This window comes from Borostomias antarcticus (genome assembly GCF_949987555.1).
Source record: "Borostomias antarcticus genome assembly, chromosome: 22".
In the NCBI taxonomy this organism is placed as follows: domain Eukaryota; kingdom Metazoa; phylum Chordata; class Actinopteri; order Stomiiformes; family Stomiidae; genus Borostomias; species Borostomias antarcticus.
The window spans coordinates 2,996,179-3,019,433 of record NC_140255.1 but is presented as its reverse complement, the minus strand read 5'-3'; the positions used below and the strand labels follow the sequence as shown (position 1 = coordinate 3,019,433).

Sequence of the window (23,255 nt, the reverse complement as noted above, 5' to 3'; positions counted from 1 at the left end):
TATACTTTCATCCAGTATAGGGGAGTAAGGATCTCCATGCTGCAGGGGGTTTGTTACCCATTGGACTTAAGTGTGAGAGACAGAAAGAGAGAAGGAGTGACAAAGAGAACAGTTTTATATATGAAGCGGTCTGTCCCATACTGTGTCCATGTTTGGGGTGTGTGTGTGTGTGTGTGTGTGTGTGTGTGTGTGTGTGTGTGTGTGTGTGTGTGTGTGTGTGTGTGTGTGTGTGTGTGTCCGGGGGCCTGTTGAGAAGATGATATAAAACCCTACTGACACCGAGCCACTAACTGGCACTCCGTCATAAATAGACTCCCACAGCCTCCCAAACTGCCCCCCATACTGTCCCTCAAACTCTTCCTCAAACTGCCCCCCATACTGCCCTTTAAACTGCCCCCAAACTGCCCCCCATACTGTCCCTCAAACTGCCCCTCAAACTCTTCCTCAAACTGCCCCCCATACTGCCCTTTAAACTGCCCCCAAACTGCCCCCAATACTGTCCCTCAAACTGCCCCTCAAACTCTTCCTCAAACTGCCCCCCATACTAGCCCTCAAACTGCCCCCAAACTGCCCTTCAAACTGTCCCTCAGACTGTCCCTCAAGTTGCTCCCCAAACTGCCCCTCAAACTCTTCCTCAAACTGCCCCCAAACTGCCCTTCAAACTGCCCCTCAAACTGCCCCCCATACTGCCCCTCAAACTGCCCCCAAACTGCCCTTCAAACTGTCCCTCAGACTGTCCCTCAAGTTGCTTCCCAAACTGCCCCTCAAATGGGCCCTTTTCTTGGGGCTTGGGCTGGTGATCCGTGGGAAGGCATGATCCATGTTCCCCTTAACCCCTCCTTCTTCTTAGTCTCACCCTTCGAAATAGCGCACTGTAGATAATGTCTATCATCGCCAGGAACACAATGTGCACTGTTCATTTACAGTCACCTACAGTAGAGATTGTGGAGTTAACGTACGAATGCATTGATGAATGGGGAGTGAAGTTATGGGGGCCAGGGTAGATTTCGGGGCTCGTTTTAACCCCCTGATTTCAACACCTTCAGTCACACTGAGTTGAGGCGACCACTACAAGGGATAATCTGAGGAATTCTGGATAACATTCTTTCAGATGGTTACTCACAATATTTCCGTTGAAATGCCAAAAGGATCTCGCAGGCCTAATACTCAGGCTTTGGATTAAGTCGGCAGAATTGAGCTCCGAACTCCTAGTGAACCACACACACTGTACATTGTATGAAGGGGACTTAAATGTATGTCTGCCATTACTCTCAATGGTGATCCAATGGCTGAGGTTTGTATGGATAAATGTCTGATCTGCTGCAGTTTGTCTCGGTTGGGATAATTAGGCACACGTGTGTGTGTGTGTGTGTACGTGTGTGTGCGTGTGTGTATACGTGCATGTATGGTGGCTCACATTTTACAGTCATGCGGTAAGAGAACACCAGTTCAGAGTTCACGGGGACATATTTATTTTTTGTGGATATTTCTTAACTCTTTTTAAAGAGAACTCTCGCTGTCTTTCTCGCTCACATTCTCACATGCGCACACAAACACATAGATCTCTGATGATGGCCTCAGTGTGAGAACTTTGTTATTCTTTCTCCTTCTTTCTCATCATCACTCCTCGTCTGCCACCCAGACACTCTCCCTCCCTACCTCCTCTCCCTCCCTCCCTCCTCTCCCTCCCTCCCTACCTTCTCTCCCTCCCTCCTCTCCCTCCCTCCCTCCCTCCTCTCCCTCCCTCCCTACCTTCTCTCCCTCCCTCCTCTCCCTCCCTCCCTACCTCCTCTCCCTCCCTCCTCTCCCTCCCTCCCTCCCTCCCTCCTCTCCCTCCCTCCCTCCCTACCTCCTCTCCTCTCCTCTCCTCTCCTCTCCTCTCCTCTCCTCTCCTCTCCTCTCCTCTCCTCTCCTCTCCTCTCCTCTCCTCTCCCTCCCTCCCTACCTCCTCTCCCTCCCTCCTCTCCCTCCCTCCCTACCTCCTCTCCCTCCCTCCTCTCCCTCCCTCCCTACCTCCTCTCCCTCCCTCCCTACCTCCTCTCCCTCTCTACCTCCTCTCCCTCCCTCCTCTCCCATCTTCACAATCTCCACCACCACTACCATCACCAGACTCCCTACCTCCTCTCCCTCCCTCCCTCCCTCCCTCCCTACCTCCTCTCCCTCCCTCCTCTCCCTCCCTCCTCTCCCTTCTTCACCATCTCCACCACCATACCACCACCAGACTCCCTCCCTCCCTCCTCGCCCTCCCTCCCTCCCTACCTCCTCTCCCTCCTCTCCCTCCCTCCCTCCCTCCTCTCCCTTCCTCACCATCTCCACCACCACTACCACCACCAGACTCCCTCCCTCCTCTCCCTCCCTCCCTCCCTCCTCTCCCTCTCTACCTCCTCTCCCTCCCTCCTCTCCCTTCTTCACCATCTCCACCACCACTACCACCACCAGACTTCCTCCCTCCACTCCCTCCCTCCCTCCCTCCCTCCCTACCTCCTCTCCCTCCCTCCCTACCTCCTCTCCCTCCCTCCCTCCCTCCCTCCTCTCCCTCCCTACCTCCTCTCCCTCCCTCCATACCTCCTCTCCCTCCCTCCCTCCCTCCCTACCTCCTCTCCCTCCCTCCCTCCCTCCTCTTCCTTCTTCACCATCTCCACCACCACTACCACCACCAGACTCCCTCCTCTCCCTCCCTCCCTCCTCTCCCTCCCTCCCTACCTCCTCTCCCTCCCTCCCTCCCTCCCTCCCTCCCTCCCTCCCTCCTCTCCCTTCCACACCATCTCCACCACCACTACCACCACCAGACTCCCTCCCTCCCTACCTCCCTCCCTACCTCCCTCCCTCCCTCCCTCACCACCACCACCACCACCACCCAGACCCTCTCCCTCCCTCCCTCACCACCACCACCACCACCACCCAGACCCTCTCCCTCCCTCCCTCCCTCCATCCCTCACCACCACCACCACCCTCTCCCTCCTCTCCCTACCTCACCACCACCACCACCACCACCTGGGCCCTCTCCTCCCTCCCTCCCTCCCTCCTCTCCCTACCTCACCACCACCACCACCACCACCTGGGCCCTCTCCTCCCTCCCTGAACCACCGCCGACCCTCTGGTCAGCAATGAGCGTCAGAAGTTATTGATGAGCATACTGATTCCGCTGACAAGCCCATCCTAGTAGACGATCCCTCCTTCCCCCTCCTCCCAGGGGCCCACAGTTCGGGGGTAGAGACCAGGGATGACAAATAAAGGCTGAACTCCTGAATGGAAAGGTTCTGTTTCCCGTGGCGGTGTTTGCAGCGTGGCCCCCAGGGGCCACGGCTCCTCCGCCCAGGGGGGGTTGTCAGTTACTGATGGCACCGTTGTTGGCCATGGTGTGAAGAGAGCCGGAGAAGCCCACCACAATCCCGCCTGTTAAATAGCATGAATTAATGAAGTAGCAGAGCTGGGAACTTCCTACCCCCCGGGCGACTGGAGAAAAAGGGCCACTTCCTTAGCATTTCTATGGGCTCCCAACTTCTTTTCATCCTGATTTTTTTTTTTCCTCAATCGCCCCCCCCCCCAAAACTTTTTTTTTTTAAGTTCTTTAATCCTCCAGATGTATGCTGAGTCGGGAACGGCAACTGATAAGCAGTCTCAAAATGCAAATGTAAAAAAAAAAAAAGAAGACGACAAAACGTGGAGCTTTTGCCTAGTCGTATGTAAAAGCTAATATGAACAGTGGTCATCACATGGGAAGCTGAGGTGAAAGAAATGTCAGATGAGAGGAATTGATGTGTGTTTGCGATGCACAGCCCACTCTATCATATAACTAATTTTACAGTTCACCTTAGTGTTTGGGCTTAAACTTTTGTTTCAAGTTTCAATAGTTATTAGTAGTATAGTGTCTGTGTGTCTGTGGTCCTAGTTAATGCAGTTTCTGAACACTTGCTTCTCAATGATACATGTGAACGGGCTGCTGTTTGACTGTGGCCAAATGAAAATAGTCCTAGCAAGCACCACGCAGGGCTTTCCCATGGTGCGCTGGGATCACTTTTTACTGCCATTTTGTCTTCTTCATTTATTTTATTTATGAAAGTCCTTAAGTTTTAGTTGGTGGTTTACTAGTTTTATGTTACTTAAGAACCCGGGGACTCCTAGACCACTGATTTACAGACAGGCAAAGACACAGTAACACTTTAACACAACTGTAAACTGCTCCAATGATGCTGATGGATTGCACAAGCAGCACAGTACCTCCAGTGTGGAGTTTGACACGGTCGGGGTTGATTTAAAGTTGCCATCAATACCCATACCTGAGACCATATTTATTATTCCTCATATGCACTAAGTTGTGAAGAAAATACTGAGCAAGCAAAAATCCTACATATTAGTAGGTATCTCCCTCTACGCTGTGTCAAGAGGACTATGAAAGTCTATTGGACATGTACGTTCATATAAGCAAGCCTCTAAAACTTAATGTAGGCTTCAGAAAATGGAGTACTTTGCTCTGGCTAAAAGCTTGCTGATATCCCCTGTTGTCTCCCTTTTGTTAAAAAAAGACAGTAAATATTTGTATGGAGATGGATCCTTCTCAGACTATAGTCTGTGATGTCCTGGCCCAACCCAGGGACCTACACGGGTCTCTGCAGTGAATCATTGGAAACAGAGAAGCAGGTCTGCAGATAACACAGATTCTCTTTGAGGTAATTCTGGTTGGTGGCCAGGCCCTAATGGGAGCGTGTTTATACTTGGGGTTTATCTGCCATTTGGACTAGCGAAGGACCCTCCAAGGTACAAAGGCTGGAATTCCGCTTGTAAAGAACATTACCGTGCCACGAAAATAAATAAATAAGTAAACAAAATGGAGGAATAATGGGCGGGGGAAAACAAGGTTACAGCTGCTGTGTGGGACAAAAGATGGGTATCTCTGTAGTGGAGCAGACACATGCATGGAGGGTCCACTTTGCTATGGCCACAAGAGTAAACAATGTTTGAGGGGTTCTGCTCTTTGGTTGCGGGGGCAAAAACACTTTTCGCAGTTCTCAGACGCTGATTGCGAGCCACGATAGGGTGGTATCCATAATGCCTCCGTTACGAGAGCGCGGGGCATCGCGGTTGTGTGACGACTCATGCGGGCTAAGTAACTGATGTAGACGTACAAATGTCTGGCTGCACCAATTTTCGAGGCACGCAGTAAGTGCAGTTATCAAGCAGTTATTTTTGGAGGGATTCCGTGCTACAGTACAGGGTTTGTTCATCCAATGTTATTTCAAGGTCATTAATTCTATGCCCAGTCCCAGAGTGAACAACAATAGAAGCTATGTTTTATAACGAGAATTAACACTGAAATTACATGACATGGGATAATATACAGATAATATGCTTGAGAACACAAACGTAGTCGGCGCTGCTCTATGCCTGTAGTGTCAGGGCAGACAGAAATAATGAGAGAGTCACGGAGTCTAACCTCAGACAAAGCCCTTGGAAGTGACCAGCTTCAGGGCCAACATAAACTCTTTCCCCCCGTCTGGCCTGTGAAACCAGACTCTGTGCATTATCTCCTCGGTGTTTCCGTGAAGGCCCCCCCCCTGTGGACTCTGTCTGACTGTCACCCCCCCAACGCCACGAAACCCAGAGGAACTACAGGTAGTGATGCTTCGTTTCCCCTCAATGCCAGTCCTTTAAACCCGAGTCTTTTACCAAGAGGGTCTCGTTGAGCCTCTTTTTCAAAGTTTATGAAATTAGCCAATTAGGCTTGTGGGAGTGGGGGGAGGGGGGTAGAGAGAAGGGGACGTAGAGGGGCAGGAGGAGAAAGGCCTCACTCGCCCAGAGCCCAGCATGGATTAATCACTCTGTCTGGAGAATGAATGGCTGCTCACATCCCAGGGCCTGTTATTTACAATTAAGTAGTTAGACAATAAAACTTGCACTGCAGAGCCTGCTCAGGACCTCAGCTGCTCTCCCTTTTTCCTCTCTCTCTTTCTCTCTCTCTCCCCCCCCCCTCTCTCTGTCTCCCTATCACACTCACTCAAACAGGCATTCTGACTGCTGAAAAGTAGCAGCACTGTGGATTCAGATAATGGGCTGAGGAATGTTCTCGGCCGCTACATTCTGACGAGCGAGAACAGACCTGTATACCTTTTTTCTTTTACATTTACACTCACACAGAAGCCCTCTGGGGAGGATGGCGACTGGTGTCAGTCTTCGAAGGTCAGTCTTATCCCCCTGAGAGAAGCAGCATTTACTACCAAACAAATAACAGGAAGCCTGGCTATGCTGCAAGGCGTCCAACAATCCCAGCCCTTGTACTCTGTTCCCTGCTCTCTTCTACAACCTCATATGCTTGTGTCCAGATGCAGGTCAAATCAGGAGTGGCAAAGGTGTTTCAACACTAGGCTGCATTGTCGGCTCGTCTATAGTGAATAAACCCAATATATTTTATTTGCAGTGCATTACAATGCCATTAAGATCCTGGTCCTGTCAGAGTAACACACATAGGTAGCCAACCACTTAAAATAACAGAAGCTAGGTGAGAATGTGTTGCAAAACCCACACCCTCAGGGTCGAGTGCTACAGCGCTAGAACACCAAGTCAATCGACCCGGTTCACTCTCCAGATTTGGAAGTCTGCAAAGCTTTAATTATTATCAATAGTTGTTTAACCACACCATTTGTTTTCATGTCAGAGGTTATGTGCGGCGCACAGCGTAACATAAATATGAGCGTTACACTTGTGGAACGTGTGGGAAATGATCCAGCTGTAATACTACAATTCTGGGATCCCCACACCCAGACAAATGGGTTTACCCCATCTTGATTAACCGGCTAAACTGAGTTAATTCTTTTTCTCTGTATTTATCTAACTATAAATGTAGTGTAAGACAGAGCAGGCAGCTCTCGTCTCGGCGTTTTAATCATAATGCAGCAGTAAAGGATATCGGAAGGACTAATGTTTCATACTTACAAGCACGAACATTGGACAATGTCATCAAGATAGAAATAAACAGCCTGGTGAAGCAGGCGGAGAGCTTTGGGGAACTGATTACAGGCCTTTTAGCCCACACTTGACCAAAGAATCAACATATTCACTGTATAACGTTTCAGGAATAGATGGAGGGGGAAAAGGGGGGGGGGGGGGGCACATTTTCAACAGAAAATAGCATCACTCTTTTCGATTGCCAGAGGAAGAGTGTTTGCCAAGAGCAACAATGAGGGGAGTCTGCTGCAGCTAAGAGAAGTACACTCCTCTGGAAAGGATTACTTCTATAGCCTTTGTTGAACTCGACTGAGAAAAAAAAAACCGTTGCACCCTCAAATACGACCGCTACACCGTGTTTGTGAGAGATTCTCCCCTTATCTCATTCTTCTTCACTCGCTGACTCTAGAGTTACCTCCTAAAAACAGATTTACCACCCCACGGGTAAAAGTTTTATAATCTGTGTATACTTTGCCCTTGGTTTGACTTATGGGGAGATGAATGTCACCTGTAAAGAGCGGGGGGGGCAGTTGAGTGAACCTGAGAGATCGAGAGGTGTGTGTAGGGAGGGACACGTGTTTTTGTGTGAGAGAGAGACATTTTGCAGACCTATAAAGCTAGAGATGAGATTAGACTGGCTCTGTGGTGAGAGATGACTCTTATCTTAGTGCTCTTTACAGAATGGCCATTTGAAGAGTTGAGAAAACATCTCTACAATGTCATGACTTCACCTTATGCATAGCCTGAGATCGTACATACGGCTTCCTCGTGTTTACGTTGGTCTTGCATGTGGGCGCATTCTCCAAAGTCAACTCCAATGGACAGACATTGTACACACACAGGCCTCAAGACTCTTCGTTTGGATTGGATCCTCCCTGCAATGGATAGAAATTGCCTTCAGCCAAGACCTTGGCGAATGATCTATCCTCCTCAGACAAAACCTTTGCCACTAATTTTCTTAACCCTGGCCAAAATATAATGAACATCTGCAAAAAATGACATGTCTTAATACAGTTTTCCAGCTCATTGAGGACACTGGGTGACATCATTTTTGCGTTCTTTCTTTACTTGACTTTGTCCAGAACGCCTCACCTCCTTCCCCCAAACGTCCCTTTCAGAAATGACAAGACACCATTCATTAGTGCGCAAGATCGTCTAGTGGTGGGGACTCTATTCCAAACAGAGAAGATGAAGCGAAAACCAAGAGCGGCCCTAATGGGCTTCCCAGCTGTTAATACTAATTGCACATGGCCTCTGTGCGGGCCCCTGAGTATCGGTCTCTGAGAACGGGACGGATTCCGGTGAACGGTCGTTGACGAGACGGCTTACGCTGGACACAGGCTAGCGCTGAGAGTCTCGATATATCACTCCTCTGGTTTTAAAAAATGATTTCCTTTTGCAAACACAGCTGCCTTGTCAAATTTACTTTCTTCTTCTCTCCTCGCCACTCTGAAAAATACATAAAGACCTTGTGGATAAATGTTATCATCCCACCTTAAAACATGCAGTGGAGCGTAGAGAGCTGGGATACACTGTGGGAACCATTATCCAATGTCCACCTGCGTATTCAAATCTATCACTTATCACAAGGTAGTTTGTCTGTGGCCCTGGGATACGGTAGTGAGAGATGTGGAAATTAAGTGTTGACTGTGTAAATCAATCTGTCTCACTATCTCATCATGGTCTTCTCTGGCAAGTCTCAATAAATACTGTAGATCCGCTTCTTAATAGTCCAGTTGTTCTTAAAGCACACACTTATGTTATATGAATGTTATTGCTTTCATACTCTCAATGTAGTCTGGGGAGAACTTTCCGTTTGATTGTTAACTGGACCCATTTTATTCACTTCCTACAAAGTTTTTGTCGAGTAAAGTCCAAAGAACATGTTGTAAGCTTATCCAGATGTATTTCCTTTGTGTTCCAGCAATGAACAGAAACAGAGCTTTGTCACTGTATGCATGTGCGCTTCAGGTTACAGACAGGGTCTGTCCCACAATAAGGTACTGCCAATGTGTGTGTGTGTATGTGTGTGTGTGTGTGTGTGTGTGTGTGTGTGTGTGTGTGTGTGTGTGTGTGTGTGTGTGTGAGTGTGCGTGTGTGTGTGCGTGTGTATGTATGTGTGTAAGGCAGAGAGAGCCAGCTTTCTTGGCGGGAAATAAACTGATAACTCTGCCACTACATCTGCATACACTATATCTGCCTCTGACATGATCTATTGACCCCCTCCACCCCCCCACACACACACAGAAACACACTCACGCACACACACACACACACACACACGTGCACACACATACACACACACACACATCAGAGGTGACAAAAATCGAACTCTTCCATTGCAGTCATCGTTGATACAGTTTAATTCATGGAATAATTAACTCACATTTGCCATTCACAACTTTTCACACAACACGTCTTTGTGTACCAACAAACCCAAACCAATCAGCTGTTGAATAAGATTACGTGAAATATCCTCTCCCTTGTGACAAAACCTCCCACTTCCTGTTTCTTTATTTTATCAGAACTTGTTTGGCTCTTTAGGCTCCATTAAAAGTGTCCAATTGTGCTGTTAATGAGAGCTCTTTTGACAATTCAATTCCCTGTCTGTCTGAACTTAATCTGGATTAGTGATTTCCTTCCTTGGATTAGCATTGTGCTGTTCAATTTAACATCACTGTGTCACAATAAATACATAATCAGAACATATCAAAACATTTACATGTCATCAACATTATGAAGAACAGTGGCATCTTTCATTACAGTCACCATAGTGAATGAAAATAGCTCATATGTGTTAAGCATTGTTATCTTTACTAAGTGTATCTCTTCAGAGTCATCTTGATTATGAATGGACAAAATGGAGGCTGTAACCTGACTTTGATGAAGTTAACGCTTGGGATGCCGCAAATGAAAGAAGAGACGAGGGGTTGAAAGAGTAGAGAGGCTGAAGTGGGAGAGTAGAAAAGAGGAGAGAGGGAGAGAGGGAGAGAGGGAGAGAGAGAGAGAGGGAGGGAGAGAGGGAGGGAGAGAGGGAGTGAGGGAGAGAGGGAGGGATGGAGAGGGAGAGAGAGGGAGAGAGGGAGAGAGGGAGGGAGAGAGGGAGAGAGAGAGAGGAAGAGAGGGTGAGGGGGAGAGAGGGAGAGAGGGAGAGAGAGAGAGAGAGGAAGAGAGGGTGAGAGGAAGAGAGGGAGAGAGGGAGAGGGAGAGAGGGAGCACTGCAAAGGAAAAGGGGCAGCCGTGAGAACGGGGGGGGGGGGGGGGCCTGTAGACAAACGAGGACAAGAAAGAGAGGAGATGGGTGAAGAGAAGAGGAGGTGAGAGGAAAAGAGAAAGGAAGCAATGAAAGAAGAGACGAGGGTGTCCAAGTTAGGACCTCTCTCACTCCCTCACTCACTCACTCACTCACTCACTCACTCACTCACTCACTCACTCACTCACTCACTCACTCACTCTGTCCAGTCTCTCTCTCTCTTTCTCCAGTATCTCTCCTCCTGTCTCCCTCTCTCTCTCTCTTTCTCTCCAGTCCTCCACTCTCTCTCTCACTCACTCTCTCCAGTCTGTCTGTCTGTCTGTCTGTCTGTCTGTCTCTCTCTCTCTCTCTCTCTCTCTCACTCTCTCTCTCTCTCTCTCTCCCCCCCCCCCCCCCCCCCCCCCCCAGTTCCGAGCGGTGTTTTTTGTGCATTGCGTGCCGCGGAGTGGGGGAGGTGGAAGTGGTGACTGCTCCTGTCTTTGACTAGATCATATGTGACACTGTAAGCCCTTTCAGCCCAGCACAGCCCTTCTTAAATCCTCTGCCCTCTACTGATTGACAGCGACCAGACGATCGGATTAAGCCGGGTTCACATACAACAGCGGTTTGGGGACAAAATTTGATTGTTTTGAACTTTGAAAGTTCTAAAACTACCGTTTTCAAGATTCAACCAGTCAAATCTTGTGGAAAGACGAAATGGGCGTTCCTAGTGTCGTATCTCTGCTGTTGTACTGTATGTGAACACGGGACTCGTTTTCCTTGACAGGCAACTTTCATAAAAATAATTGGTAGAAGGATTGAGTTATTAAATGAATAAGTACAGTAAATGATCAGGATGAATTGTGTGAGTACGGGCGAACAGAGCTTGTTGCGAATAACCCCTCTGTGTATCTTCATACAGTAGGTGTATCATTGTTGATCATGTCTTTTGATTGTTTGTGGCTAGTCTAAGCAACTTTCTCATGAAGCACAACCTCATTTATTCCGGGGGACTTCATTTTCCAGTGTTCTGGAAGTCCTTTGCTTGAGGGCTTATCGGACCCACTCGCCTCAGAACCAGAAAGAGTGAGTGTCTCTTGTTGTCTGAATAGTTACGCAAAATCCCCCATCACCCACGACCCACAAAGTTGTGTTTTGTTTGTTTGGAAAAGGGGTGGATGTTCTTTAGTGAGAAGTGATCCAAATGAACAACAGAATCAGTCTGTCCCCCTCTCTAACCCATTCTCTTTCCATTTCCTTCTCTCTTTCTCTCCCGCTGCCTCCCATTCTCCTCCTCCTCCTCCTCCTCCTCCTCCTCCTCCACCACCTCCTCCACTCTCCTCTTGCAGAGCAGATACAGAATAGATGGCATGTCAGAAAAGGTCATTTTACAAATGACAGCCCGGTGCTAAACTGGGGTCTCGACCCGCGTGGCATCCCGGGGCTCCCACAATGTAGCCGCTCAGAGGGATTAATCATTGCCCTCTGACCTGGCGTGATGACCCCCCGACCCCTGAGAAAACCCATGGGTGCTGTGGATGATGGCAAAGACAGAGAGAGCAGGGTGAGGAAGACGACTAGGAGCGCCTTGGCGGCCGCTTCCGCCCCCATGGCAGGTCTATAGGGCTTTATGAGTGGACAATTAATCGTCTCTATGGGTCCCCTGAATGGGAAGTGAGACGGATTGTTTCTCGGCCATTCAGCTGCAGCCGAGCGTGCTGCGAGACAAAACGCGGTGGCTGTGAAGCCGAGCTACCCATAAGACTTTTTTTGTTCAGCAGACAAGGCCCAATGGGACGACCCCTAGCTACAGCGCGAGTGACCAATCAAAGATGACGACTCACAAAACGCGCTGGAGTTTGGAACACTTTTGTTGTTGGTGTGAATCTAGGACTAGCCTGAGCAGTGCGAGAAAACAGATCATATTGAGTTTGACATTTGTTTGCTTTTGCTTGACATTTAGAGAGACAGAAATTGTATGTACTCATGTGACGGGCCCACAGAACTGCATGGTGTGCGTCAGTTATACACGCTATAGACAGTCAGTCATGCTATATCTAGGTCATAAATCAAGGGGAGAGCGCTTCAAATTATGGGTAACTTGGAAGGGATGGGAAGCTCCTCAGTGACTGAACAAGAAACAGAAAACGGTAACAGAAAAAACAAAAAAGCTTCCAGGTTTTGATAGTGTAGTAAACAGCTTGAAGTAATGGAATGTGCAGACAACATGGGGAGGCCATTGAAGTTTTAATCCACTAATGATCTCTTTAAATTCTGGAGAAGCCGTCCTTTAGGGAGAATTCTTTCCCATGGTATTCCCGCACGGAGGTGGAAGTGCATACAAATGGCAAGTTGATTAAGATGGATGGTATTCTGAACGAGCCCATCTTCATGATAAAAAGTGAACATTAAACATGTGAAGCCTTACAAAACTTCCTTTTGTTGCGTGTGTGTGTGTGTGCGTTCATGCATGTGTATATGTGTGCATCCAAGTATGCATGTGCCTGTGTGTTTGCATGCAGTGTGTGTGTGTGTGTGTGTGTGTGTGTGAGTGGTGAGTGAGAATCAGTCTACTCAGAGGGTTAACTCCAGATCCTTGTATGTTTCCATGAATGGCCTGGGTAGGGGGAAACCGTCTCTTATTGTCAAGTTATTTGGCAGAAATCTCTTTTTACGTTGCCTCATGTTAAATTCATCAACATTTCTCTTTCATTTTTTTTTCACCCTCAAAATGTCTACAGATCAGGCCATCTTGCCAAACGTTTCCTGTCACAGCCTAAATGGCCGATGCAGATGTAGGGTACGCAAAATGAGTAATAGTCCTATGGTTAAGAAGCAGAAGAAGGAGGTGAATCTTTGGATCAGGAATGACCAAGTGGAATTTCATGACTGAAGCGGTGTTAAACTCAGCCCAGCCCTATGCTATAGCTACAGACGCTTCCACGATGTGTGAAGCTTCAGGGTGAAAGCTGAAAAGATCGATCTTAATCCATCTGAATTACCAACCTCAGTCTCACAGCTGCAACATTAGTCTCCAGTAACTCCAGCTGGTGTCTGTTCACAAATTACACTACTTTCTTGACTGATAACAGATTTAAAGCATTCCGTATCATTATGCACAGCATATGAGCCGTGTCTCTGCAGCTAAACCTTGAATGTCATGAAAGACGTCTAACAAATAAAACATATTAAGTGTCTAAAAACTTATCTACCAAGCTTTCCCTATATCATCAAAATCGAATGAATAGTCTGCTGTTGAAGAAGCAACCTCTGCAACCTCCAAATGCTTATTAAACATACAAAGTTGTGATTGTGGTTTGGTATTTGAATGTTAATGTTTTTGTAGCAGTCTTTGAGTGACTGTCCAGTGTGTGTGTGTGTGTGTGTGTGTGTGTGTGCGTGTGTGTGCGTGTGTGTGTGTGTGTGTGTGTGTGTGTGTGTGTGTGTGTGTGTGTGTGTGTGTGTGTGGAGCCAGCATGTGCGAGAGTCTGGTCTGTCCGACCTCCCTCCAAGGTTGTTAAACAGTCAGGGAGCTTGGAGAGTCGCCGCCGTGCACAAACCTTTCTGATTAGGTACCCACTGCTGGTCTCTCTCTCTCTCTCTCTCTCTCTCTCTCTCTCCCTCTCTCTCTCTCTCTCTCCCTCTCTCTCTCCCTCTTCTCGCTCTCTCTCCTCCCATTGTTACTGTGAGGGTTTTCACATAAACAGGGTCTACGGGGGGTGGGCCTGGAGCTTTTCTCACAACAGAATGGCTCCTGTTTTAGATTTAATCTACGGCCCTTCCCCCAGCACTGACCAACACTGCCTAACACTGCCCAGCACTGCCCAACACTGCCCAACACTGCCCAACACTGCCCAGCACTGCCCAGCACTGCCCAACACTGCCCAACACTGCCCAGCACTGCCCAACACTGCCCAACACTGCCCAGCACTGCCCAACACTGCCCAACACTGCCCAACACTGCCCAGCACTGACCAACACTGACCAACACTGACCAACACTGACCAACACTCCAACGCCGTACAGAAACCCTCCCACTCCTGGCTGCCGCCACTCAACCACTCGCCCAGTCACCTACACCCCTCCCTCTCTCTCACTTAACACACCATGTTCAGGAGACAGAGGGAGGGGATTCTGGCATGGAGCAATTTGTAGACCCTTTCGCAGTTAGCTGGTAGTCCCTATGTCTCAGCTTACAAGAAGGTGTAGACATCTTGCTTTGACCCATGCAGTCCTATTAGATCTCCACAAGTGTCTAGGGCCAAGAAGTTTTTTTCAGGGATTTGGGGTTTGAGTACAAGTCATCTCCTTGTGCTCTCTTGTACCATCCATGGCCTCTTTGGTCAGGACGGAAATAAGACTAACACTAATGATTAAATTTGGGGCCTAAGTACATTATCTTAAGCCAGTGGTTGGACTGGGAGCTGTACAGTACAGTATTCAAGCAGGAATGAGCTGCTTCTGCAGATTTGACCTGTGTTTGGCCAAATCTACCCTAGCCTATCACCAATGCCTTTTTTCTGCTCCCTGCTCTTGGAAATCATACACATCAATCATCCGCTGACAGCTACTATTAAATGGATGCTGGAATAGTCTTTAAATCCAGGCTTCTCCTACCAGAAGGCTGGGAGAAAGAGTTTGGCTTGAAAGAGACATGCCATGTACTGTATCTGTATCCTTTAGATTTAGGAGCTCTTTGTCCAGATCCCCAGGGTTCAACCTAAAATCGCATGCAGAGGCAGATAGATCTTCCACTCTTAAATCTTTATGTGGAATCACACAGATTGATTCAGTGATTAAACACATCAAATTGTCAATGTAAAAGAAAAAACAAATCACTTTGTACTATAACACTTTGTTTTTCTGTCCGTTCCTTTCAAATCTTGTTTTGGCAGTTTGGCAGAAGGCAGTTTTTTGTTGACTCTTTTTTGTTATGAGTATTCAGAATTTGTTTTATTTCTCCATTTCTTTCCTCCACTCATAGTGGTTTAAAGCTGTAATTGACGGTAATGGTGGTAATGGTGGAGAAGCTGAAGTGATAAGACCCTAGAATCACGCAGGGCCAGTGGCTCCAAGATGGAGAATTCTAGACAGCCTGACTCCTATCATGGTCTCTCTACATTTTGATTAAAAAGATGCATATTCAAAGCATACCTTTTGCAAACAATGTTGTTTTTACCTCTCTTGGGGAGAAATTATGCTTTCTCTGATGTGTTTATAATTTCTCTAACCTTTTTTTTTCCTAGAAATATTTAGGCTACTGTGGTTAATCGGCTATGGCCATGTTCATGATAGCTTTCTATTATGTTGGGGCTTCAAGGAGATGTAAACATTGTCTCCCATTCATTAGCTTTTTGCTGATTTACCACACAGCCTGATTAAACTTTCCACCCAACTCTCCCAGGTTCTACCCATAAGAAAGAGGTCTGTTTATGGAGAGGAATACTACCTTTGATCATTCTGGGCAATACAAGTCTTCAAGTCTTTATATGTGAATAAGTCGAGGAGCCCAGATACTCTATGGAACAGCACACTGGTCCAGGCTGTCTTGTGGGTTATTAGTTTTGCAAGATTATATATTCCTCCTGCAACACGCTGAGGGAACTTCACTTGGCAAGAGTTTTCTGGGGGCTTGGAGGGGGCCTGCTCTAGACAAACTATCTTTTAACAGTCAGTGAAGTGCTCCTTGGAGAGGATGGTGATCCCTTTTATTAAAACCACTTGCCCGGCATTGTCTCCCCGCTCTCTCGTCGTTGGTTACATAAGACCGAGGTGCTCTGTGATCGTTTGCAGGCACTCGTTTGTTGTTTAGTCTCTTCTTCCCTCCTTCCCTCCCTCCTTCCCTAACCCCCCCCCCCCCCCCCCCTCTCTCTCTCTCTCTCTCTCTTTCTCTCCCTCGCTAGTTTTCCTGGGTCTGGAGAAGACTTTGGGGGTGGCTCTGGGGGAATACGTAGAAGTGTATCCTGACTTCTCCCCGGCACCGCGCTGTGTGTCGGGAGGCCTGGCAGACCTCCAGCTTTGTCTGCCTTTTCCCGGGCACATTCCCATCTCCGGCACGCTCAGATTCCCGTCTCCTGCGCATACACTCGGCGCTGACTGCGGTCAGAAGATGGATCGTCCCAGAGGCTTTTGTTTGACAAAATCAAGACAGTCATGATTGCATACGTGTTAAAAAAGCAGGAGGATCAGATAATTTATACCTGGACTGTAGTCTTTATTATTTGCTTATGTTTCCCTTTGCTCTTAAAAACGGAGACGAGATGGTACTCAGGGCTGTGTGCTTGACCCGTTGAACCTGCTAGTTCTTAAGCTAACATCACTGTAAATCTGGAGCCCCAAAGTCTCTGACGTTATACCCAAACAGTCAAAATGAGTAAAGGGGAAAGTTGGGGGGGGAAAGTGAAGATAAAGTGAAATAAAGATGGTCTTTGTCTGCGGATCTCTGGAGTCTCAGGAAATGAATTATGTCGAATGTGCCGTTATATCACCCTGGTTGGACTTTACATTGGGAGATATAGCAGGGCATTCATCAGACGTCCACGGATCAAACCAGAAGGTTTTCAGATTAAGCAGCGCAAACACAGAGGACAGGGCTGGGGGTTTATAGATGGTCCGTAATACATTTCCAACGTCAGGAAGATGACAGATTGTCTTGAGCAATTCATTGCCTCTTAAATAAAACAGGATCTTAAAGAAAGGTACAAATTCTTAAATGCAGAGGCATAGATAGAGCACCTTTAGAAGTGATATTTTTCTTGTAGAAATGATTGGTTATTGATGAGAGTGTCCTTGCTGAACTTGGGTGTGGTACATAGGATGTCTTGGTCTATTTGGAAGGGATGTAGCCTCTGATCCTTTTTGCTGTGATACTTGTGTCTGACTGAATACGCAGTACCAATCTTTCTCTGTGTTAGAGAACCTCTGCTTAGGCCCTATTGAAATCTCCAAACGTAACCAGCTTCATTTTATAGCATAACAAACAGTACATTCTACATTAGCCAGCTTTTTAGCAGAGATTTCTTTTCTAATCATAATTTAATAGAACCAGCACATGTTTTTAGTATCGGTTCATTTTCTGGCATTACAAACATTCTTTTTTTCAGTTTATTTCATTAGGAGCCAAGGCCTGAGTAATTTCTTTGAACAGCTCGTGATTTTGGGGCCTTTGCTGTGATGAAGTGTTATGTGTAGAATAGCTTGTGTGATGCAGGTTGCAGACACATTAGATTCTAAATGAGTTGTTTTTTTTCCACTACCGCTACAGTACACAATCATTTTCTGGTGATACAGGGAGGAATTATTCAATCTGAAAGGCCAGGCATAATGAGGGGCAAAAATCAGTACTTCCTCCACCTTTGACATGAAGTCGTCAACAGTCTAATGAGACGAGTAATCATCTTGAAATGATTATTCTCTACACGCCCTATGTCTATTTTATGATCACATAACCCTGGTTTGACTGCCCAAGTGTTGCGTCAGAGGTGAAAGTTTGCTGGGTTTTAGAGAGCTTTAAGACATTATCCGTTGATGTGTGCTTCACCCTGTTTAGCTGGAGCTCTACTGCGTTTGCAGGAGTAGTTGTGTATGGTATTACTCATCTTTAATGCGGACCAGCACTCACTTAATTAATTGGCCCCTGCAATGGTAGGAAAGACTGACTGACTGACTGACTGACTGACTGACTGACTGACTGACTGACTGACTGACTGACTGACTGACTGACTGACTGACTGACTGACTCACTAACTCACAAAATATGTGTGTGACCTATTGGGGGTATTGTTCAAAGAATAGATGGGTTCCTTCTGTAGCTCTTTCCTTCGATCTTAGTTGTGAACTTGGCAGAAATGCAAGTATGAGAGATTGGGGGGAAAAAGCTGGCAATGGCTGCTTGTGCTAGCTTCCACCGTTTAAAATATGACAATGATAAAAAGAGAAAGGATTCTGGGCTCCCAGGGACTCAGGAGACGCCTTTACCCGAGACAGCACTGAAACTGGACTCCATGTTTCTCTTCACCGTATGCAATGCCTAAAACACACCAGGGATGGAGAAGCTGATTCAGTACATTCTGTTGCTCTTCACGACTGAGGCCGTGACACAGTCAAGAGAGTTCAGTAAAGTCCAGTCCAGACCCCCCCCTCCCCTCCCCCCCAAAAAAAGACTTGTGAAGATAGAGGACGGCGTGAATCCGCCATCACCATGGTGACTAAGGGGCGAATTCACTAAAGGATTGCGCAGCTTTTCCTGACGCAAAGCCTGTGCAAATAAGTCAAAAATTATGTTTGCTATTCACAAAGCCCTCGCAAAGGGTGAAATACGGTGTTAACTGCGTTGCGTTCGTCATTGCGTTCCTCTGCGCCGGTGTTATTAGCTCATATTTAAATTAGGTAATATGGGCGGAGAATGTTCCCCTTTCTATGCAAATGAACATTATTGCAAAACCCGCCCAATTCACAAAGATCGGCGCAAATTGCCTCACGCAGTTAAAGTGAAATTAATACCGTTTTCAGAAACGTGGTGGTATTTAAGCGCAAGGGGTGTGTCGCGGCCAGCCTGTCCGCTGATCATGGCAGCAGTGATTGTTGCGAGGCGAATTCGGCATCGCAATGCCAGGCATGTTGTTCGTGAGAGAATATTTAGAAGAAGGTCACTTTTTGATTTAACACTAGAACCACCGTGGTAGCTGTTTGGACACCAGAGCGCGCAGCTCTTCAGCCAACTGGAGGATGAAGTCGCGTCTGGGGAGGCTCAGTTGACTATGCGTCTCTCCACCCGTCCCCAGCGAGTCCAAGCTCCCACAATGAATAATAGGCTACTTATTTATAATAGCCTACATAGCGCGAAACTGTGCGTATAATAGTCTATACGCGAAACTGCACATTCCCTATAGCTGTTCATTGAATATAGAATTTATACCGATATAGGTATAAATAAATAAAAACATAGCCTACACAATATTTTTTTTATTTGAATGGTCTTGAAAATATTTTGCTTTTGTATCATAGGTGACGGCAGGTATCATCTTCAGCCATGGATGATGACTCCCGTGCGTAATCCTTCCAACGTTGGAGAGGCGGCGTACAACTGGCATCAGGACGCGCGGTGTGATTGGGTGCACATTTGGAATCCTGAAAAGCCGTTTAGATGCCTAGATCGTACCGGTGGGGCAATGTTATACACTCCCCCAAAAGTATGCCAGATGATCGTGCTGCAACTTGCATAACATAAAATGACAATTTTTCCTTTGTTCGTCTTTTCAAATCATTCCACCTCCGTTTGCAGTCTTCCGCGTTTACACACACAAATGGCACTGACTGATTGGGAAATTAAACCCCAAATATGATTTTTTGCTGCAGTCGTGATATTTTTTGCGGAAAGCTGTGAGACATGTTTTTGAACCTCGTCCGTGAGGACTTCAAGTTCGCTGTCTGAAAATCGTATCTTTCTTTTTCTGTCTGCCATCGTCCAATGATATGCATACGAGTTGTATGCGCTGTATGCGCAGTATTTATAGTCATTTCCTATATCAGCAGCAAATTGCACTCAGCCGCAAACACCGAATGGGCGTGTTTGCGCTGGGATATTATTAGCGCAATGTCTTTAGTGAATAGGTTTTTAAAACGGAGCACATAGCGGGCGCAACTGACGCGCAATATAATGGTGCAATTAGCGGGCGCAATTTGCTTTAGTGAATTCGCCCCTAAGTGTTTGAACTCACTTGTGTAAGCCCTGCATGCCAAATGGATGTACTGTTTAAACAATTCCCCCAGCCAGCTGTGGATTTATTTGGCAATAAGTTAAATCATCTTCAAAGGTATCCTTAAGAAATTTGCCCTTTATTGATTCATGTTTCACCTTGCAAGTTGTAGATGGTCAAGTTTGATAAACAGTCTGCAGTGTAAGCAGTCTTGTATCCAGTGTAGACTTCAGTCTTGGACTCCTGGCAAATAATCCTGATCACTTAAGGTATCATAATCGACAGCAGTCAGGAGCTACCCCCCGGCTAAATCATTCATGTGGGTCTTTAAATAATAGAGAGCCAGCATCCAGTTAGCAGCTGCAACTTGAAACGGTAGTCAGTGAAACACAATCTTTTCCAGTGTAAACTAATGTGTTTCACCTGCCCAAAACCCAAGTGTCTGGACCAGACCCTGCAGCCCTGAGTGACAAGTAGAAGCAAGGAGCAAGTTCTCTCCCTCCTGCCTGACCTCACTTCCTCTTCCTCCGATGAATTTTTCACAGAACCTCTTTGATATTCCTCTCCTGAGGGAACGTGGGTAATGTAAACTCAGAGGGTGAGGCATAATTATTTCTCATAACCGTACTTCTTCTCTAATTAGCTCACTCCCCAGAAGTGGGCCTTGCATTATTTACACATCAAGGGGACGCGCGGGATGGAAGATAAATATTCATCGTTTGTTGACTTTGCCCCCTTTCCCTCAGCTCGTGTTGGACTCGGCTCAGCCCGCTGTCGTCTGCACATGTTTTAACAAGGTGCCTGGCTGTGGCGGTGTCCGGGACTGGCCGATGTGAATCCGATCCGCCGTGTTGCTCTCGTTATCTGGACCCAGGGGTCATTGTGTTCTCATTGGAACCAGAGAAAGCTGCTTCAGCATCACATTAATAAGTGGTCAGTGTGTAGATGGGTTGTAATGGGTAGCATGCTGTATGAGAGCTGGTATTGCTTTGCACCAACTCAGTGACTTGTTTCTCATGTTGTATAGCAAAGCAGGAATCCAAGTAGCAATGAAAAGCAGTTACAGCGTTTAAATCATGATGAATATGGGAATTATTCTAAGCCCGTTCTGTTTGGGGTTCTCAAAGCTTCTTCTACTGGGTCATATTTAATGAACTGGACGCTTGAAAAGGGGGCGGCGGCAGTTCTTGCTTCTTGTTGCGGAGTGGATTTGTGGGGGCACGTGAGGTCTGCTTTTCCTGTCAATAGCGGGTATGAATAGGCTGCAGTATCTTCCCCCCTTGGTGGTCCACAGGCCTTGGAACCCATTGTCTGCACAGCAAATGCCTTTAGGGAGACTTTGGTTGGTTCAAAAAACTCACCCATTGTGGACGTGAGGCAGCTGTTCCTTTCCCATTTCCTATTTGGCTCAAAGCGCCAGAATTGACTGGAGACACTGAATAGAAGGGGCTCAGAAAGAAGAGCATGCATGAGTTGTGTGATGCCTGGCAAATAATTACCATAATCACGTCAACATTAATGGAGATTGCAACACGCAATAATTTAACCACGACTTTTCCATATTTGTAGAAGCAATGAACAGAGAATGCAAGAATGCAAAGCAAATGTCTGTTATGATTCAAATGAACACTGTTTAGCCTACTTTTAAAATGCATATGTGGGTGAGCAGACGAGAGCAGATCGCATATACATGTAAGTTGTGTATGAATGGAAATGATTCTAGCTAAATGAAGCTAGACATGCATTAGACAAGCATTTGACACGATAATGTCTGCCTCACTTTGATGCTCGATTATTCAGTTATTTTCCTGAATTTGCCAGCAGTATTGGCTTTTCCATTGCCCTGGATGCATGTGCATGAATTGTAATAATATTAATTATTAGAGGTCTTCAGTTGTCAATAGTAGTTAAACTGTTCAAGAATTATTTTCTGACAAACTTTCACAATAACAGGTGACACAAATTAGTGAAACATATTACTCTTCAGTAACCAACTTTTGTTCAGTTTCATGTGTGGGAGAACAACTAGTGTATCCCTAATGGGGCTGCTTGTCTCTTAGAATCAGAGGAGGTAATTTTGCAATGAATCTAATTGCTCTAGCAGACAGAGTTTGGCAACAGTTGGTCATGGAAATGCCGATGCTTCTCTTTCCTCCAGGTGGAGATCACACTACAGGACGTTAATGACAACCCACCTGTTTTCCCCAACGATATTGTTGACGTGACCATTGAGGAGAACATTGGTGATGGATTCAAGATAATGCAGCTAACAGCCACGGATGCAGATGAGGTAAAGTCTCCCAGGGTTCCCTCCCTTTTAAATTCTGTCTCTGGTCTGCCTGTTTGAATGAAACTCTCTGTCAGATGAATTTCCTGTCCTGGTCAGTATACATGTGGGCCAGCTAAACCTCTCTCTCTCTCTCTCTCTCTCTCTCTCTCTCTCTCTCTCTCTCTCTAAACAGTATTAGAATAAAGATCTTTATTGTCTGTTAAAACCTGTGTTTCATTCAACTCACGAAAGTGGCTCAAGAGTTGGCCATCGCTTTTTCTCAGCCCACGTCATGTGCTTCGCAAATTCTCCCACCAAGCTTCCGACCGCAGTTTCGAATTCTTTGCTTTCTCAGGCAGACACTCATACACGCACCTTCCTGCAGCTCAGTGTTTTGCCGTCACCTGAGATGTCTCGGGGCTGCCAGTGTCACGGAGCCCTGCGGAGGACGGCTAACGATTGATTCCTTGCCCTCCAGCTCTGATAGCCCCTCTGCGGCCCCCGTAGTTCACATTACATCACTGGCATCGCCCTCGATTAACCAGCGTCTCCATCTTTCACAGCTTTAGGCAGGATGTGGACATGAAATACAGCAGTGAGAGAAGCAGGCCCTCCCAACATCTCCCAGGTCTGTGGTTCCTCAGTGGTGCCAAACGAGACAGGGAACTGGATGGAAAGACATGTGGCCATGGAAGAGAGAGGGATTAGTGAAAGAGGGAATATGAACTCCTACTTAATGTTAGCTAACTTTTGAGCCCATAGGTTTTTTATTGCACAGCTGTTGTTTCACCCTTTTGCCATTTCTGAATGTGAGAAAGAAAGAAAATCATGCGCAGTCCATTTCTGGAATTAGTGTTTTTAATCAGAATTATAAATATACCAGAGTCGTCAGTATTTTGAATAGTTTTTTTAAGGGCATTATTTGATTGACCTTCTTCTTTGATGCCAGTGCATTCACTGCTTTGATCTAGTTTAGCATAAGGTTTAACACACGTTTAGCATAATGTACTGTATGGTGTTGAAATTGAAGGGTTGTTTTCACAGTTGTTCTCTTTGTCCCTTATATTCAAATTCAATGGCTTGAGCAGTGTTCCAATAGTACGAAACGCCTCCT

At 46.6% G+C, this 23,255-nt stretch overlaps 1 protein-coding gene across 1 annotated transcript in view; it reads left to right on the top strand.

Annotated features, from left to right (window-relative positions):
- Nucleotides 1–23,255, top strand: part of fat4 (FAT atypical cadherin 4) — a gene marked incomplete at both ends in the record, with an annotated part of 85,525 nt that overhangs the window by 27,486 nt on the left and 34,784 nt on the right. Inside the window, one exon of the mRNA XM_084456518.1 lies at nt 22,031–22,162. Coding sequence (XP_084312644.1) covers nt 22,031–22,162 — 132 coding nt within the window. The remainder of the gene's footprint in view (nt 1–22,030; nt 22,163–23,255) is intronic.